Genomic DNA, 19,380 nt, shown 5'->3' on the forward strand with positions numbered 1-19,380 from the left:
TAGGGTCCTGAGTGGTGTCCTTGGGTTGCCAGCAGGGAGGTTCTTGTAGCCTTTCCTGCCTTGCCAGCAGTCTGGACCAGCAAGTAGTCTTAAATGTTCCTCAAGTGTTCCTTCTACTTTATTCACATCACATGCAGGAAGTTCTTATTAGTTTGGCTGTTTTAGGAAACCACATAGTTGGTAAGGAACTTCGGTGAGCAGGACAGTAATAGTGGTAGTTTGAGCTAAAGATTTTTATGCAATTATTATTTTTATTAAAATGAAGGTCTCTTCAGGAATGAGGCCACATTATTACATAAACAGATTTTTTTCCTCCTAGACTTTTTTTGGGTTCTTCTATCAACCTACACAAGTCTTGGACTGAGCAAACTTTAGATTAACATAGAGTTTTAATAAAGCTGGTTTAAAGTCATGTGGTGGCAATCGTTTTATCCATTCATTCAATAATTATTTATCATGAGCTACTCTATGTCAGACATTGTGCTAGGTGTTAGCACAAATAAGGTGCTAGATAAATGTTTGGTTTGCTTTTGCCCTCAGGCCTCTTGTAACCTAGTAGGAAGACAGACAATTCCAACATAGTCTGTGCTGAGATCTGTTTCTGCCATAACTTGAAATGTCTTTTTTTCTGTAAGTGTACTCTTTTTTCTCAAGTATTTGACCCTCCAGTAAGGGAGACCCCCTTCTTCTGCCTGAAACATTAACAATTTCCTTAAATTTGACCCTTATTGAGGTCAGGAATACATCTTTAAGTTTAGTATCACTAATCGCTTTTGGATGGCATTCAGATGTCTGCTTCCTACCTGGATTGGGTGACCAGTGGATTTAGGTCAGCACACCTGTATTTCTTAGAGTTTCTTGGTGTCAAGGAATCGCTGATTTTAGCTAATTCAATAAGAAGGAAGTGTTATCGGTAACTCAGAGAATCAAAGTAAAAGCCAGAGATTAAGTCTTGGAAAAGTACTGGAACCACGGCAACTCTAGGTCTAGTTAACGGGAGCTAATTGATAGCTTTGTCCAGAGATTGCTGTCCTTGTATTACTCTTCTCAAGATTCAAAATCCAAGGATAGCCCACTCCTGGAATGACAAGACCATCAAAAGGAAATAGGCAGTTCCTTAGAAATAAATTGGGATGCTCGTATCAAAAGGAGGCAGAATGGAATCAGGGCAGCCAAGTACCATATGTGTCTACCACTATGTTTATGCTCCAGGTATGTGGTCCCATGGCACGCACTGTGGACATTTCTCTGGTTGTAGCATCGATGTTGTTACTTAGCGTTGTCCCCTGTCCCAACCACCCCAAGCTAGTCCACTTGATGAGGGCAAGACAGGAAAAAATTATTTTCCTTGAGTAAGGAGAGAGGAGGCAGGGAGGAATTGGGCCATTGAGGGTGGCCCAATTATTTTTCTCAACTTCAGCTACCATTATATTCACCTAGGGACTTTTGCTTTTTAACATTTTATTTTGAACTAATTTTAAATTTACAGAAAAGTTGCAACAGTAGTACAAAGATTTCCTTACTATCCCTTACCCTGCTTCCTCTAATGATAAGATCTTATATAACCGTAGTATAATTGTCAAGTGTAGGTATTAACATTGGTCCAATATTATTAACCAAACTGCAGACTTGATTCAAATTGCACCATTTTCCCCCCACTAATGTCCTTTTTTGTGGTTCTAGGATCCTACCCAAGATCCCACATTTTATTTAGTTGTCACTTCTTAGTTTCTGTAACGGTTCATCACACTTTCCATATCTTTCATCACCTTGATACGTTTGAAGAGTCCTGATCAGTAATTCTGAACAATATCCCTCAATTTGGATTTGTCATGTTTTCTTGTGATTGGTGTTAGGTTATGCATTTTTTTGGGGGTCAAGAACGTCACAAAACACAACATTGTAAATCAACTACACTCCAATAAAATTTTTAAAAAAGAATGTCATAAAAATAATGATGTACTTCATAGCATGGGGTTCAGGATGTTGATATGTCTTATTACCAGTGTTATTTATATGGTTAGGTTGGTGTCTGTTGGGTTTCTGTAATGTAAAGCGACTATCTTTCACTTTATACGGGTTGGTTTCATATTGGTAAGTATCATGGTGGAAGTACTTCGAGTCTACGAAAATCCTTTTCCTCAAACTTTTGCTGGCTAATGTGAGCACACATTTTTGGATCTTGTCTGCTACATTTATTTTTGTGGTGTGTGCCTAATGGTGATTCTTATTTCCCTCTTTCTTTCTACATCTGTTAACTAGAATTCTATTGTGAAGAAGAGTTATCTCTGCTCCTTCATTTACTTTCTTATTTCAATATTTATATGAGTTTGGATTCACAATTATTGATTTTATTCTATGGTTTAAAACCAACATTATCATGATTTATTTTGTTGCTTTAGCCTGGAACCTGTGTTCTGCCGACAAGGTCCTATCTTTTTTTGAGCAATTCCTTAGTTTGTGGCACCATGAAATTGGTCCAGGCTTATCTTGTATTTCCCCACCTTGGCCCAAAGATCAACCACTTCCCACCTAGGGAACTTGTTAAATCCTGGTGTTCAGACCCCAACCCAAACCAGTTAAATCAGAAAATCTTGAGGGTGGGACCAAAGGGTCAATAATTTTTAAAGTTCCACAGGTGATTCTAATATACAGCCACGTGTGAGAACCAAACTAAAGCAGTGCTTTTCTAACTGTAATGTGGATATGAAGTCCCCGGGAATCTTGTTAAAATTCTGATAGAGTGGGTCTGGGGCGGGGACTGAGACTGCATTTCTAACAAGTTCCTAGGTCAGCTTAGTGGCAGAACACACTCTGAGGGGAAAGGGACTGGAAGACTGTCTCCTCAAGTACAAAAATCCTTAAACATTACCTCTAGGGCTGCAAGCTGGCTTATGATTGTGGAAAGAGTTGCTACTTGCTAGGTTACTATTCAGCATCATTTTATTTTCTAATTAGTTGGAGTGAGCGGTAGAAGGAACTACTTGCCATGCAGTGTAGACAGAGTCAAGGAGGTTGCTCTTATGAATTGAAAATGGAAAGTGGAACCGATTGATTCTGAAAGTAAACCGCTATAATGAATAAAAATGAGTAAATGTGTTTACATGTCTTCTATTTCCTAAACAGGGGAAGAGACCTGAATAAATCTTTTTGAAAAATGAAGAATGATAATAAAAGAACATTTCATGCTGAAAGCATAACAAAAAAATCCCAGACGTGAATATCCATCTTATCCATCTTGGAAAGGCAAAGGCAAAAGATTGGAGTCTTCTGTGGGAAATGGGTCACCATTTTGAATGTTGTTTAAACAGAATCCTCCAGGGAACGTTATCCTGAGTTCTTTTTGTGTATTAGCTCAGTTTTTCCAGCTGTTTTCAGAACATGCATATTCCTGTCCATCTGCTAAGCTGCCTTGGTATCCCCAAGGTAGTTGTTCTCTAAGAACAAAGAGGTCCAGAGAGAGACAGACTGCAATCCATCAAGCTCTTTCTAGTCACTTTCTACAGAGCCACGCACGCACATTTGCCCCACAAAACAGCTCTCTGATCTTCAAATTAGGATCATCTTCAGTAATCCTCAAGCTTTCATACACTTGATACACGATTGGGGTATTCCTTAAAAATGCAGATCCCCAAACCTTTGGCTGGGGGCAGGGAACAAACACCTTGCTCCCCTGCCTGTATCTTGGCGATATGAAGCAAGGGCTCCACGTACGGCACGTGGAGAAATATTCACCTGAGAGATCAGATCAGCAGCATCCTCTTGTTTGGTCCATTACAGGCTTATTTTAACTTGTTAATATAACTTAGTTTCCCATAGTTATCAACATGTAGGTTAGAGACTCCAACAGAAGCAAATCAGGATATTATTCTTCCTCCCCTGTCCTTTTCAGCTAACACTGAAGAAATTCTTCTACTTCCTTCTGAAACCTTGTACTGTAGCCTTTCCTTTCCTAGACCCTCAAACACAAACAGGAGGTTGAGATGCTACGAGAGCTTTTCCTTCCAGCTGGATAGTCAGAAACTGTCATGGTCTATATCATGCTACACCCTCTGGTATAAATCAAAAATCCCAGTCAAGGCCACCTCAATGGCCACATTTTTATTGATGTTTACTTTGTCACAAAATTGTACTTTATTGGTCACGGGGCATCAGGCAAACCTATTATTAATAATGAAAATTTTAAAACCTACCAAAGGTGAATAATATCTTTATAATCCAAAGAGCATATGATATTTAGGATTTTGGGGGGTATTGAATATGAACATATTCACTTGTAATTTTACAAAAATCTTCATTCTGAATTTATAATGTTCTAATTTTACGTATGTAAGAAAGAAGGACAATTGACTTCAAGTTTATCAAGTGCTAACTTGGGAGGAAGGTCATGACACTGGCAATAGACTAAGTGTGTGATGACTTGTCCTCGAAAATCCTCCATCTCATAGAGACAGGGCTTGACACTGACATTCACACTTGGCCTCACCCACACAGCAGAGACTGGCAGAGACAACAGAGACTCCTAGAGGCAAGGTCTCCCATCACTTGGGAGAGCACAGAGAACTGATGCCAGTGTCCAATCACAAGACAAAATGAACATGCAGTGCCTGGGGTGCTTGTCCCTGAACCAAACACTTGAGAGCACGTCTAGTAGAACGTGTGTACCCTGATTACCCTGGAATAGGCTGACCTTATCCTTCCCAGTATATAGGCTAATCTGGTTCTGTCATGTGAAGCTAGAGTATTGGCTTCTCAGGAGTAATGACTAAGTTGTTTTTATTTTTCTGGCTCTTGCCTACAGTGACAGAGCAGGAAAAAAGCCATGCTTTTATGCCTATCTCTGGTCCCAAAGTCTCCAACATGGGATATTTATGAGAAGTTCCCTTGGAGGGGTGCTTTTCTGGCCACTGAGGATGGTATTTATAATTTAATTAATAAGATAAGAAACGTGAACTGTAGGGTTTCAATCAAAACTGGTCTAGTGGTTTGGCCATACCCCAGCATTTGCCCATAGGTCTAATTGGGATACCTTTGGGGAACTATCCTGACCTTCTGATCATCTTCTATTTATAGAGTCATCCTTTGAGTTTGCACATTTCTGGTCTGGAAACTCTCAGCCTGAACCATCGTCATATTTTCCTCATGGGTCAGCTAAGGAGATGATTAAGTACATTGCTTTCAACTGCATGTGTCAAAGTGGAGTGTGAAATTCATTTAGCTGATCACAACTAGTATTTTTATTTTCAATAAACTATAATAAAAAATTCCAGTCTTATAGGAAGGGTAAGTACTGTTTCATGGAATTTTATTTATATTTGTATGTATGTACATGTGTCATGAGTTGCAATATAGAATATATCTCTTATTTGAGGTTGAGGTTTAAAAAGTTCAGGAAATACTGATCTATTACTTGACTTTGATCTGTAGGGGTCAAGAGCATGAATGCTGGGGCCAAATTGCTCAACTATCACTTGCTAGCTGTGTGACTTTAGGAAAATTACCTGACTTCTCTGTGCCATTCCACACATTTCGCATATGTAATATGAGAATAATAATGGTGGCTACCTTATAGGGTTGATATGGGATTAAGAAAATTAATATTTGTCAAGTGTTTAAAACCATGCCTGGCATACACTAAGTGCCTTATAAATGTTTGTGGGGAAAAATATCAGTTCTGCAAGTATCCTTTTATATCCTTTTACATATTAAATCAAGACAACAAAGTCCCTGCCCTATGGATATTTGTAGTCTAATATATATATGTACTTGAAAAAGTTGTCTGTTCTGAGTGGCAATATATTGGAATGTTTAAGAAAGTGCCTCGGACCAGACTGCTGTGTTCAAATCACAGTTCTACCACTCACTTGCTGTGTGACCTTTGGCAAGTTATTTGACCTTGCAGATCCTCAGTTTCTTAATCTATAAAGTGGGGCTAATAGACTCTATCTCATAAGGCTGTTGCCAGGATTAAATGAAAATACCCATAGATGCTTAGGGAGGAAGCAATAATAGCTATTATCATTCTTCCTGTTAGCAATTCAGATCATGTCTTGCGTCTTTTCTGATGTACTGAAAAGTACCGCTCCTCCTCTTTCATGTGAATGGCTTGCTTAAGTCATCATTTTACTTCAGCTGTGGTGAATCAACCACATAGGGGCTCAGATAAAGACCAATACTCCTGACTAGAAAAGCAATTGTGCAGCCCAAGATCGGATTCAGACTGTCCCACTGTGCTCTCTCTATAGCCTTGCTCTCATAACTAGTCAGTTTACTGGAACTGTTCTTTTGCCTCAGCAGGTCTTCACAGCCCCTCAGATAATTCTGAAGCGTCACAATGGAAGCCTGACAGCCAGAGCTGTTTTACAGTATGGCTGTCTATGGCAATGGGGTCACATTATATTTCCTTCCCCCTTATCTTGGGGAGGGAAACTGATCAGGACAAAGCTTCCTGTCAAATATGATGAAGCACTTTGTATGATGTATCACTTATATGTAGGTATGGTGATAGCATAAAAGGGCTCATTAGCTGAAGGGGCTTTCAACTCGAGTCCTCCACTTCTTAAGGACCTTGGGCAAGGCTGTTCTGACAAGGAGAAATCTAAGATTCTTGAGGACTCCTGAGCTTGAGGCCCTAATTGTTTTCCTATGACTCTTTCCTCTTCTCCTATGGCACATTGTTAGTGTAGCACTACCGCAGCTTTTGAAAATTCATAATGGAACTATATTATGCAGCATCAATCTCTTTCTTGACCATAGGCTCCTCCAGGGCAGGAGACCTGACTTATTCATCTTTGTATCCCCTGCAAGCACCAGGCACACATCTCAGTCAACGTCTGTGGAATTGAATCTGGTTGAATTTCGATCCCAGGTCGCAGTGCCAGAGCTCACAGTAGGACTGGAGCTGAAGGCAAGTGAGGAGTCATTTATTTCCCACCGCTGAGCTGACTGCTGGCTTCTGAGATATTCAAGTCACCCCATCACTGTGAAGGCCACCCAGAGACGGCCTTAAGTTGATTCTATTGGTGCCCTCGGCGACCAAGGTGGTGCCCTTGGTGAAAGTTCTTTCTCCTAGTTCTTAGAGGTAAGGAAAATGAAGCAACCAGTCCTGCATCTTGTTGGTTTACAAGCCAGGGCTAGGAGAAAGTAAAGTGGAAATGTGATCTCTTTTCATCCTCTGCTTAGCTGATGTGGAAGGACAGGCAATGGTGGGCCAGCAGCCCTCTCTAATTCAGTTTTGTCTAGTATCTGGCACAGTGCTGGACATATTCTTGGTCTTAATTAAATACAGGGGCATAATTTGTCACTTTCCTCCCTTTCAAATGGTACACGTCTTTGACTTAACTTTTTAATTTACAAACAGAAATAAAGACAGAAAATAGTCTTTTGAAAACTCTCCATGTGTCTAAGCCAGGCAGTCTGCTGAAGCTTTAAATATATTTGTTCTAATTCTGCTCATAGGGAGACAAGACAGATAATGACTGTCTCCATTTCCAGTTGAGAACACTGAAGCCCAGGGAGCTGAAGTGGAGAATCCGGGATCGGAGATCAGCTCCGTTTGGATGCACTCACTGTACCATGAAGTTTTCCCCTTTCTCCTCCAGCACGCTGGTGGGTGCGTGCCAAGTGTGTGACTGTGTGTGTGTGTTTCCTTTTACCCTTAAAGCCCAGCTACTTCTCCTTCTGGTCAGTTTCCTGGATTCCACTTTTTGGAAACGAATACCAGTTCTTGTCCAAGGTCTCACTGCCCTCTCGGCCATCTCCCCCTGGCGTTCCCAGGACCGCCAGCCACTCCTTGGCTAAATTCAGAGTACCAGGCTTAGGCTCCGATTCCGGGCTCCATTCCCACCCTCCGAGTACAGGTGTCTAGTTCCGGTCCCCCGGACCCCGACCCAGCAGCCGGCGCCTCAGCCCGCCTCCCCTACCTGACGCAGGTGCGCCTGGGGCGCCGTAGCCTCCGCCCACCGGCGTGCCTGCTCTGCCATTGGTTCCCCCGGCTGCCCGTCTCTTTCGCCGGCCCCGCTCGGTCCCGGAGGGGTAGGTTTTGCTGGAGAAGCCGCAGTCCCGGCGGCTCGGGCGCTGCGCGGGAGGGTTGTGGAGCGCAGAGCACGGACCCGCGCTGGCATGTCCCCGCGCGCGGGAGCCCCAGTCGGCCGCCGGGCCCGGGCGGCTGCTAACTTGGCTGCAGGCTCCGGCGGCCCGGCCGCGGCCATGTAGTTGCCGGCGGGGCTCTCTGCAGCCCGGGAGCGGCAGCGAGAGCGAGCAGGAGCCCAGCAGTTCGAGGCTTTCCCGGGAGGCGCTGAGTGCGTGCCGCGCCCTCGCCGGCCCTCGGGCCGCACTTTGGGCCCGAGAGGGAAATGGAGAAAGTTTCGGAGGTGCTGGAGCCAGTGCTCCGCGGCTGCAGCGGCCACGGTGCCCGGACTCCCGCCCTTGCGGCTGCTGCCGCGTCCTCGCCGGGAGCTACTTCGGCCGAGTCCTCATCGGGCTCAGAAACTCTGTCGGAGGAAGGGGAGCCCAGCTTCTCTCGAGAGCAGCCGCCGCCGCCGCCGCCGGGCGGCGCTCGGCCGCCCGCCGCGTGGGCTCCCGCGCGCTTGGTGCCCGAGCGTGGAGTCCCCGCGCCGCCGCCGCCGCCGCCGCCGCCGCCGCCGCCGCCGCCGCCGCCGCCGCTGCCCGGAGGAGCCGCGCCCCCCGCGCCCCGGGGCAGCAGCGCGTCCCAGGAAGAGCAGGATGAGGAGGTGGGCCCATCTCCCTCCACCCACCCGCCCCTCTGGTCCAGGCTGCCAGGCGACCCCAGCTCTCCATCCTGCACGCGGGTGGTGGGCAGCGCGCGCTGGGGCCTGGAGATGGGGAGGGACCCCAGATGCTGTGCCCCGAGCCCTGAGTAATGACAGGAGCTTCCCTGTGGGTCACCGGTTTCCCCATGGCTGTTACCTGTGTGTGTGTGTGTGTGTGTGTGCGTGTGCGTGCGTGTACATGTGCTGCCTGATAGTGTGCTTCTCTAGTGTCAAAGCAGCAAACTCCGTCGGTCAGGATTTGCTCCTCTGGGTCTGTGAATGGACGTGAGCTGGACGCCTGGCTTGTCCCCACAACTGAGACCTCGTTCTCCGAAGTGGGCGTTGCTTCCCACCGTAGCGCTTGGGCAGAGGGGGGGAGTGTGGTGAAGGGACGGGTGTGAGAGGAGAGTAGGTGTGTTGGAGGCGGGGGACGGCTGGCAGCGGTACCCGCGAAGTTGCGCGGCGGAGTTTCGGTTGCATTGGCCCCGGGATCCCCCGCGGGTGGTTTTGGCTGGTCCCGCGGTGTCGGTCCTCCGGCCCTCGGCCGGCGGCGCAGGCCTGCGCTTCTGCATCTCCCATTTGGACTTGTTCCGGGGTGTCCAGATGCGTGCTGGTCGCCAGACTGAATGCGGAACGTGCCCCCTTCTTCGGGGTACTGCGTCCATCCTGGTTTCTTGGAAGAATATTCGTGCGAAACTTGTGGGTCGCGTCCTGACACATTGAAACTATGACTTGGTGTCCTCTCGCCAGTTTTCTCTGGCTTTTTTCTGCCTTTGGAGGACAGTTAAGGAAGCATAAGGTTCTTGGTGTCTTTGATTGTTTGTTTTGGACGTTTCTTGAGGGGAAGTCATCTTGATCAGGCAAGGCCATAAATAAAACATCACCCTAACAGAGCCTCCTTGTGAAGTTAATTCCTCAGTGCCAGAGTGGTATTTTCTTCCTCTCTGATGGGGTTAGTTTTAGTAAGTAATTGTCTCTGTCCGTCAGAAGATGCAAGCTGAGGCCAGTGCTCTGACAGTAGCCCCCTGGGACCCCAGCCTGGAGGCACAGACTGGATCTGGCACAAAGTGAGGCGAGTCAAGTCCTAGCCTGGCAGAGATGGAGCAAACCCTAGTGGTGGGCCAAGCCTCTGGCAGTAAACAGAACCCATTCCCCAGTGCCCGGAGGAACGCGAGGATCCTGGACAGGTGCCTGGAGATTTGCTTTCCAGAACTGTCTCTGCTTCTGAATTGTGAGATCTTGGATGAGCTGATTCCTCTGAGGTCAGTTTAATAATCTGTAAAATGAGGGGTATGGCCAGTGAACTTCAAGGTAAAGTTTATTTTAACACGAACACTCCCCTTTTCTGATCAGGAATTTAGGATGGATCCAAAGTGCAGGTTGATCCTAGGGACGGGGTGCCAGGAGTTAAGCTGAGCATCACACCCACCACAGAGTTACCTGACCAAACCCCCAGACTAAACCAGTGTTCTCAGTGGTTGCATCTCCCTTTGAAAGATGCCAGGCATGTGCTGGCGTACTTTCCGAGATGAGCACACTGGTCACTGGGCAGTAGGGGGTATGACCCAACTTAATGATTTACCACTAGATTCTAATATAGTGTTGCCAACGGTAGAGAAGGTGGTAGAGTTAGTTGCCCTATGTTTTCTGCGTAGCTAGGAGGGTACTTCATGATACATAACATGGTCTTGCAGATCCCAGGTGGGGGAAGTCAGGAACTTCTCACTTTTAATCCCAATCCTGTAGCTGATTTATTGCCTGGCCTCAGGGTGACAGTGTTTTATTTTCTTGGAAGTGGATATAACGATAGCTTATTTCACAGGCACTGCAGTGAGGAATGGTTGATTGAAACACATTTTGGAAAGTGGAATGACTAAATAACATTGGTTAGTATTTGTGAAATCTCAGAATTGGATGTAAAGTGATACAGTATTGCAATTTATTGTGTAACTTAACCTGTGGCAGTGGATGCTGGAAATTGTCCAGGAGTGGAAATCTTGACTTGCTCTGAGAATTTTAAAGAGAAGCTAAAACTGTGGAGTAGAGAAGTTATAGTCTTGGTGAGAGAGGTTGAAGTCCAGTGCACATTTTCTGGCTCTTACACTGGTGCCAGTATGGTGCAGGGGTTCTTAACCTTTGAGAGGGTGTTTTGGGTCCCTTTGAGAACTTAATGAACGTTCTCCCTCCTCTCCTCAGAAAACGGGCACCACTATAAATACCATTCTAGCAGGTTCAGTGAGGGACACTGGGTTACACACTCTCAGTTTGGTGGAAAGGCCTGGGTTTGATTCCCACCTCTGCCACCTTAACTAGATGTGAGATGTGGACCACTCAGCTGATGTAAGGCCTGATTTTTCCCCTCTTAAATGGGAATAATAGCAATAGGGTCATTAGGCATTTTATACATGCCACCTAGTTTAATCCTAGTGTAGTATCTAACATTTAGCATTGAGTGCTAAGTAAATATTAATTTTTCAAGTTCACTTGTGATTAAAAATGTTGTGAAAGGGGGTACAAGTTTGGGCTGGCTTATTTTATTTATGCATAATGAATCTCCCTACTTTCAGAGAACCGGAGGCCTTGTCTATACTGTTTATTACCACTTTTTTAGTATTAGCTGGGAAACAGTTTTTATCTGGATCAGGTTGCATTATGGCAAGGCACTGTTAGCATAGTGTTAGTTATACGGTAGCAAGACACTGAGTAGTAGAAAGCCTTAAAAGGCTTAAGGGAAACCCATAAAATGGAAGGAGGTTCATTTAGATTTAAAAATTGTTAGGTCTGGCTTGGGAGACTCATTGTCTTCCAATTTTTTTTTCAGTAAATTATTGCATCAATTTTTAAAAAGCAGCAAAATTCAATTTCCTAGTGTATTATTGCAGTGCTAATTTTTTGGGCACCCTTGTTGAAGCTGCTTGCATATACTATTAATGTCAACAGTGTTTGACCTATTTCATATTTTATCTTACTGTCAATATTTGTGTAAACTTACAAAGTCTCATAGACTTAAATCAGCCCTTTAAGCTTTTGGTGTCTTAAAAACAATAGTTTACCATGGCAATGATTGTAGTTTTTATGTACTTAATAATCAAACACACGAGAGAGACAGTGCATGGTTTTTTGTTTAAATAAAGTGCATCTCACTTAACCCCTGATTCCTCAAGCCTGTGGATTTGGGGGTCTCTGCAAGTTGAGGGTAATGGACTGTGTTTCGGATAGTCATGATGATCTGGGTTGGAGGAGTGTCCCTCTAACATTTCTGAGATTTGCTCTTAGGCGCTCTGCCCTGTCCCTTCTCAAAGCACCTTCTGATAACTCTCATAAAGTACTCAGTGCCGTTTGCTGTGTGTCGATGAACTCATAAGGGCAGGAATTTTGTCTTTGTGTGTTTAGCACAGTGCTTCTAATATATTAGTAGGGGCTCAGTACATATATGTTGAATGAAAGAGGAAAAATACGTCTTTGAAAACAGTTACACATTTGACTGAAGGGTGACCATGTGTGTATTGTTTTGTCTGTTGTGAATTATGCTTAAACCTCTAGATCTCTTATCAAAAAAGCCTCCTGGATCACAGTGAAAATATTAAGAGCAGTTCTTCCACGTAAATTTTGAAGAAAGTCAAATCAGTGAGGATCCACTCACAATGCCTGTGCAGGACTTGCATATTTACTCTGCTTTTCACTGTGTGTGTTAGAACTTGAAACTTTCAAGGATTCTTAGAATGGCAGAAAAAAGGCTTAGTAGCTAAAAGGACTTTCAACTCAATATAAAGTGTCTAATTTATACTTTGCTACCCTAAAGGATTTACTTTACTGGCATGAGGTGGGAAACAATTTCCCTTATTAACAATAGGCACAATTAGGGGATGTCTTTTTTTTTTTTTGAATTTTTGAATTTTATTTTATTTATTTTTTTATACAGCAGGTTCTTATTAGTCATCCATTTTATCCACATCAGTGTATACATGTCAATCCCAATCGCCCAATTCAGCACACCACCATCCCCACCCCACCGTGGTTTTCCCCCCTTGGTGTCCATATGTTTGTTCTCTACATCTGTGTCTCAATTTCTGCCCTGCAAACCGGTTCACCTGTACCATTTTTCTAGATTCCACATACATGCGTTAATATACGATATTTGTTTTTCTCTTTCTGACTTACTTCACTCTGTATGACAGTCTCTAGATCCATCCACGTCTCAACAAACGACCCAATTTCATTCCTTTTTATGGCTGAGTAATATTCCATTGTATATATGTACCACATCTTCTTTATCCATTCGTCTGTCGATGGGCATTTAGGTTGCTTCCATGACCTGGCTATTGTAAATAGTGCTGCAATGAACATTGGGGTGCATGTGTCTTTTTGAATGATGGTTTTCTCTGGGTATATGCCCAGTAGTGGGATTGCTGCATCATATGGTAATTCTATTTTTAGTTTTTTAAGGAACCTCCATACTGTTCTCCATAGTGGAGAACAATTGAACAAATTGAACATGTATCAATTTACATTCCTACCAACAGTGCAGGAGGGTTCCCTTTCTCCACACCCTCTCCAGCATTTGTTGTTTGTAGATTTTCTGATGATGCCCATTCTAACAGGAGTGAGGTGATACCTCCTTGTAGTTTTGATTTGCATTTCTCTAATAATTAGTGATGTTGAGCAGCTTTTCATGTGCTTCTTGGCCATCTGTATGTCTTCTTTAGAGAAATGTCTATTTAGGTCTTCTGCCCATTTTTGGATTGGGTTGTTTGTTTCTTTGATATTGAGCTGCATGAGCTGTTTATCTATTTTGGAGATAAATCCTTTGTCCATTGATTCGTTTGAAAATATTTTCTCCCATTCTGAGGGTTGTCTTTTCATCTTGTTTGTAGTTTCCTTAGCTGTGCAAAAGCTTTGAAGTTTCATTAGGTTCCATTTGTTTATTTTTGTTTTTATTTCCATGACTCTAGGAGGTGGATCAAAAAAGATCTTGCTGTGATTTATGTCAAAGAGTGTTCTTCCTATGTTTTCCTCTAGGAGTTTTATAGTGTCCGGTCTTATATTTAGGTCTCTAATCCATTTTGAGTCTATTTTTGTGTATGGTGTTAGGGAGTGTTCTAATTTCATTCTTTTACATGTAGCTGTCCAGGTTTCCCAGCACCAGTTATTGAAGAGGCTGTCTTTTTTCCATTGTATACCTTTGCCTCCTTTGTCATAGATTAGTTGACCATAGGTGCGTGGGTTTATCTCTGGGGTTCTATCTTGTTCCATTGATCTATATTTCTGTTTTTGTGCCAGTACCATATTGTCTTGATTACTGTAGCTTTGTAGTATAGTCTGAAGTCAGGGAGCCTGATTCCTTCAGCTCCACTTTTTTCCCTCAAGACTGCTTTGGCTATTCGGGGTCTTTTGTGTCTCCATACAAATTTTAAGATTTTTTGTTCTAGTTCTGTAAAAAATGCCATTGGTAATTTGATAGGGATTGCATTGAATCTGTAGATTGCTTTGGGTAGTATAGTCATTTTCACAATATTGATTCTTCCAATCCTAGAACATGGTATATCTCTCCATCTGTTGGTATCATCTTTAATTTCTTTCATCAGTGTCTTATAGTTTTCTGCATACAAGTCTTTTGTCTCCCTAGGTAGGTTTATTCCTAGGTATTTTAGTCTTTTTGTTGCAATGGTAAATGGGAGTGTTTCCTTAATTTCTCTTTCAGATTTTTCATCATTAGTATATAGGAATGCAAGAGATTTCTGTGCATTAATTTTGTATCCTGCAGCTTTACCAAATTCATTGATTAGCTCTAGTAGTTTTCTGGTGACATTTTTAGGATTCTCTATGTATAGTATCATGTCATCTGCAAACAGTGACCGTTTTACTTCTTCTTTTCCAATTTGTATTCCTTTTATTTCTTTTTCTTCTCTGATTGCCATGGCTAGGACTTCCAAAACTATGTTGAATAATAGTGGTGAGAGTGGACATCCTTGTCTTGTTCCTGATCTTAGAGGAAATGCTTTCAGTTTTTCACCATTGAGAATGATGTTTGCTGTGGGTTTGTCGTATATGGCCTTTATTATGTTGAGGTAGGTTCCCTCTATGCCCACTTTCTGGAGAGTTTTTATCATAAATGGGTGTTGAATTTTGTCAAAAGCTTTTTCTGCATCTATTGAGATGATCATATGGTTTTTATTCTTCAATTTGTTAATCCAGTGTATCACATTGATTGATTTGTGTATATTGAAGAATCTTTGCATCCTTGGGATAAATCCCACTTGATCATGGTGTATGATCCTTTTAATGTGTTGTTGGATTCTGTTTGCTAGTATTTTGTTGAGGATTTTTGCATCTATATTCATCAGTGATATTGGTCTGTAATTTTCTTTTTTTGTAGTATCTTTGTCTGGTTTTGGTATCAGGGTGGTGGTGGCCTCATAGAATGAGTTTGGGAGTGTTCCTTCCTCTGCAATGTTTTGGAAGAGTTTGAGAAGGATGGGTGTTAGCTCTTCCTAAATGTTTGATAGAATTCACCTGTGAAGCCCTCTGGTCCTGGGCTTTTGTTTGTTGGAAGATTTTTAATCACAGTTTCAATTTCATTACTTGTGATTGGTCTCTTCATATCTTCTATTTCTTCCTGGTTCAGTCTTGGAAGGTTATACCTTTCTAAGAATTTGTCCATTTCTTCCAGGTTGTCCATTTTATTGGCATAGAGTTGCTTGTAGCAGTCTCTTAGGATGCTTTGTATTTCTGTGGTGTCTGTTGTAACTTCTCCTTTTTCATTTCTAATTTTGTTGATTTGAGTCCTCTCTCTCTTTTTCTTGATGAGTCTGGCTAATGGTTTATCAATTTTGTTTATCTTCTCAACGAACCAGCTTTTAGTTTTATTGATCTTTGCTATTGTTTTCTTTGTTTCCATTTCATTTATTTCTGCTCTGATCTTTATGATTTCTTTCCTTCTGCTAACTTTGGGTTTTGTTTGTTCTTCTTTCTCTAGTTCCTTTAGGTGTAAGGTTAGATTGTTTACTTGAGATTTTTCTTGTTTCTTTAGGTAGGCTTGTATAGCTATAAACTTCCCTCTTAGAACGCTTTTGCTGCATCCCATAGGTTTTGGATCATAGTGTGTTCATTGTCATTTGTCTCTAGGTATTTTTTGATTTCCTCTTTGATTTCTTCAGTGATCTCTTGGTTATTTAGTAACGTATTGTTTAGCCTCCATGTGTTTGTGGTTTTTACGTTTTTTTCCCTGTAATTCATTTCTAATCTCATAGCGTTGTGGTCAGAAAAGATGTTTGATATGATTTCAATTTTCTTAAATTTACTGAGGCTTGATTTGTGACCCAAGATGTGATCTATCCTGGAGAATGTTCTGTGTGCAGTTGAGAAGAAAGTGTAATCTGCTGTTTTAGGATGGAATGTCCTATAAATATCAATTAAATCTATCTGGTCTATTGTGTCATTTAAAGGTTCTGTTTCCTTATTTATTTTCATTTTGGAAGATCTGTCCATTGGTGTAAGTGAGGTGTTAAAGTCCCCCATTATTATTGTGTGTTGATTTCCTCTTTTATAGCTGTTAGGAGTTGCCTTATATATTGAGGTGCTCCTATGTTGGGTGCATATATATTTATAATTGTTATATCTTCTTCTTGGATTGATCCCTTGAACATTATGTAGTGTCCTTCCTTGTCGCTTGTAACATTCTTTATTTTAAAGTCTATCTTATCTGATATGAGTATTGCTACTCCAACTTTCTTTTGATTTCCATTTTCATGGAATATCTTTTTCCATCCCCTCACTTTCAGTCTGTATGTGTCCCTAGGTCTGAAGTGGGTCTCTTGCAGACAGCATATATACGGGTCTTGTTTTTTTGTTTTTTGTTTTTTTTTAAATAAATTTATTTATTTATTTATTTATTTTTGGCTGTGTTGGGTCTTCGTTTCTGTGCGAGGGCTTTCTCTAGTAGCGGCGAGCGGGGGCCACTCTTCATCGCGGTGCGCAGGCCTCTCACTATCACGGCCTCTCTTGTTGCGGAGCACAGGCTCCAGACGCGCAGGCTCAGTAGTTGTGGCTCACGGGCCCAGTTGCTCCGTGGCATGTGGGATCTTCCCAGACCAGGGCATGAACCTGTGTCCCCTGCATTGGCAGGGGGATTCTCAACCACTGCACCACCAGGGAAGCCCCGGGTCTTGTTTTTGTATCCATTCAGCAAGCCTGTGTCTTTTGGTTGGAGCATTTAATTTAAGGTAATTATCGATATGTATGTTCAAGTTTAAGGTAATTATCGATATGTATGTTCCTATGACCATTTTCTTAATTGTTTTGGGTTTGTTTTTGTAGGTCCTTTTCTTCTCTTGTGTTTCGCACTTAGAGAAGTTCCTTAAGCATTTGTTGTAGAGCTGGTTTGGTGGTGCTGAGTTCTGTTAGCTTTTGCTTGTCTGTAAAGCTTTTGATTTCTCCATGGAATCTGAATGAGATCCTTGCTGGGTAGAGTAATCTTGGTTGTAGGTTCTTCCCTTTCATCAGTTTAAGTATGTCATGCCACTCCCTTCTGGCTTGTAGAGTTTCTGCTGAGACATTAGCTGTTAACCTTATGGGAGTTCCCTTGTATGTTATTTGTCGTTTTTCCCTTGCTGCTTTCAGTAATTTTTCTTTGTCTTTAATTTTTGCCAATTTGATTACTGTGTGTCTTGACGTGTTTCTCCTTGGGTTTATCCTGTATGGGACTCTCTGCGCTTCCTGGACTTGGGTGGCTATTTCCTTTCCCATGTTAGGGAAGTTTTCGACTATAATCTCTTCAAATATTTTCTCTGGTCCTTTCTCTCTCTCTTCTCCTTCTGGGACCCCTGTAGTGCGAATGTTGCTGCGTTTAGTGTTGTCCCAGAGGTCTCTTAGGCTGTCTTCATTTCTTTTCATTCTTTTTTCTTTAGTCTGTTCCACAGCAGTGAATTCCACCATTCTGTCTTCCAGGTCACTTATCCATTCTTCTTCCTCAGTTATTCTGCTATTGATTCCTTCTAGTGTAGTTTTCATTTCAGTTATTGTATTGTTCATCTCTGTTTGTTTGTTCTTTAATTCTTTTAGGTCTGTGTTAAACATTTCTTGCATCTTCTCGATCTTTGCCTCCATTCTTTTTCCGAGGTCCTGGATCATCTTCACTATCATTATTCTGAATTCTTTTTCTGGAAGGTTGCCTATCTCCACTTCATTTAGTTGTTTTTCTGGGGTTTTATCTTGTTGCTTCATCTGGTGCATAGCCCTCTCCCTTTTTATGTTGTCTATGTTTCTGTGAATGTGGTTTTCATTCCACATGCTGCAGGTTTGTAGTTCTTTGTGGGGATGTCTTTTAACTGTTCTATTAATGATGTGAGTTTGAAGACTGCTCTTAATGTCATGTATAGATGTGTAGATGAATGTCTAGTCTTCACTGGTGAAGAGAATAAGTAGCAAAGAGCAACCATGAATTCAGTAAAACTTTTCACTGAATTGGTGTTTTATGAATCATAGCAGCTACATAATTTGAAAAGAAGAGTAGTGTGTAAATCTTGGCATGTTTATTATTGAGTCTGCTTTTGACTCCCTGCTTCAATAAGAGCCACAGGTTTAGAACGTCAGTCAGCCAATGTATATTAACTCTCGGGAAGCATCACCTTGGGCACTGAAAACACGAGAGTGGCCAAGACAGAGATAGTTTTCACCTCACAAAGCTTCTAGTGTAGTGGGGGAGATAGTCCCTAGCCACATGAGTTTTCATTAATTGGCTTCCAACGTGGTAGATGGGGAACAGGCTGTGAAGGAGTGTGCACCTCATCTCCCCTGGGAGGTGGGAACTGCCTCACTGAGGAGTTATTGGGAAAGGGGAGGGACAAGAGTAATGCAGGTAGCAGAGAGAGCGTGTGGGTCTGGGGGCTGAGGACTCTGGGTCACGTGTGTGGAGCCGAGGAGGGCATGGTCTCGGGAGACACTGGAGAGAGAATCAGCGGCTGGGTCATGCACACCTTTTGGACTTTATTCTAAGGCACCGGGAGCCACCAAAGGTTTGAAGCAAGGAACTGACTCCATTAGATTGGTGTTTCGGGAAGCCAGGCAGCCTGGAGCCCACCTGTTGGGAACTGCAGGTGTAGCTCGTTGAAATGTTCCAGATTATCGGGGAGCTGATGACCTGAGAAGAAGCCGTCTTAATAAGCGGTGTGTCGGCGGAACAGGGGGCTCATTCCTGGCGGCTCAGGCATCCACGAAATGGAACAGGATCGAGAGAACACCTTCGTGTGGCTATTAATGCTGCTTTTCACTGCTGTGTTGCCTTAAGCCTAGTATTTTCTTAAAGGAAAACCTTTAATGATGAATGGAGACAGAGAAGAGGGCCTTGCGAATGCTCATGTCCACAGTCAGTTGCAGGGGACGTTGACCTGAGGTGAAACGAGGAGAAATTGCCTAGAGGCGGTGTGAGATCCTCTGGCGGCGAGAAGTGTGGTGTTTGTGAGCTAACACGCATTATGAGAGTCTGGCTTATTTGCTTGGATGTTCCTAGAGAAGGTAGGGTCAGAGTCAGGGAAGGGCTGAGGCTTTTACCCTTTCCACCCCGGGTCTGAGGTATTCTAGGAAATGTCAAATGTTTATATTTCACCAGTGT

General features: G+C 42.9%; 1 protein-coding gene across 4 annotated transcripts in view; it reads left to right on the forward strand.

Annotated features, from left to right (window-relative positions):
• Positions 1–8,074: 8,074 nt before the first annotated feature.
• The window catches only part of MAST4 (microtubule associated serine/threonine kinase family member 4), a 569,167-nt gene continuing 557,861 nt past the window's right edge, over positions 8,075–19,380 (forward strand). For all 4 annotated transcript variants that reach the window (XM_057539992.1, XM_057539993.1, XM_007175996.3 and 1 more), the window contains exon 1: positions 8,075–8,732. In XM_057539992.1, the coding sequence (XP_057395975.1) occupies positions 8,355–8,732 (378 nt within the window). In that variant the 5' untranslated portion in view covers positions 8,075–8,354. The remainder of the gene's footprint in view (positions 8,733–19,380) is intronic.

This window comes from Balaenoptera acutorostrata, chromosome 2 (genome assembly GCF_949987535.1).
Source record: "Balaenoptera acutorostrata chromosome 2, mBalAcu1.1, whole genome shotgun sequence".
Taxonomy (NCBI): domain Eukaryota; kingdom Metazoa; phylum Chordata; class Mammalia; order Artiodactyla; family Balaenopteridae; genus Balaenoptera; species Balaenoptera acutorostrata.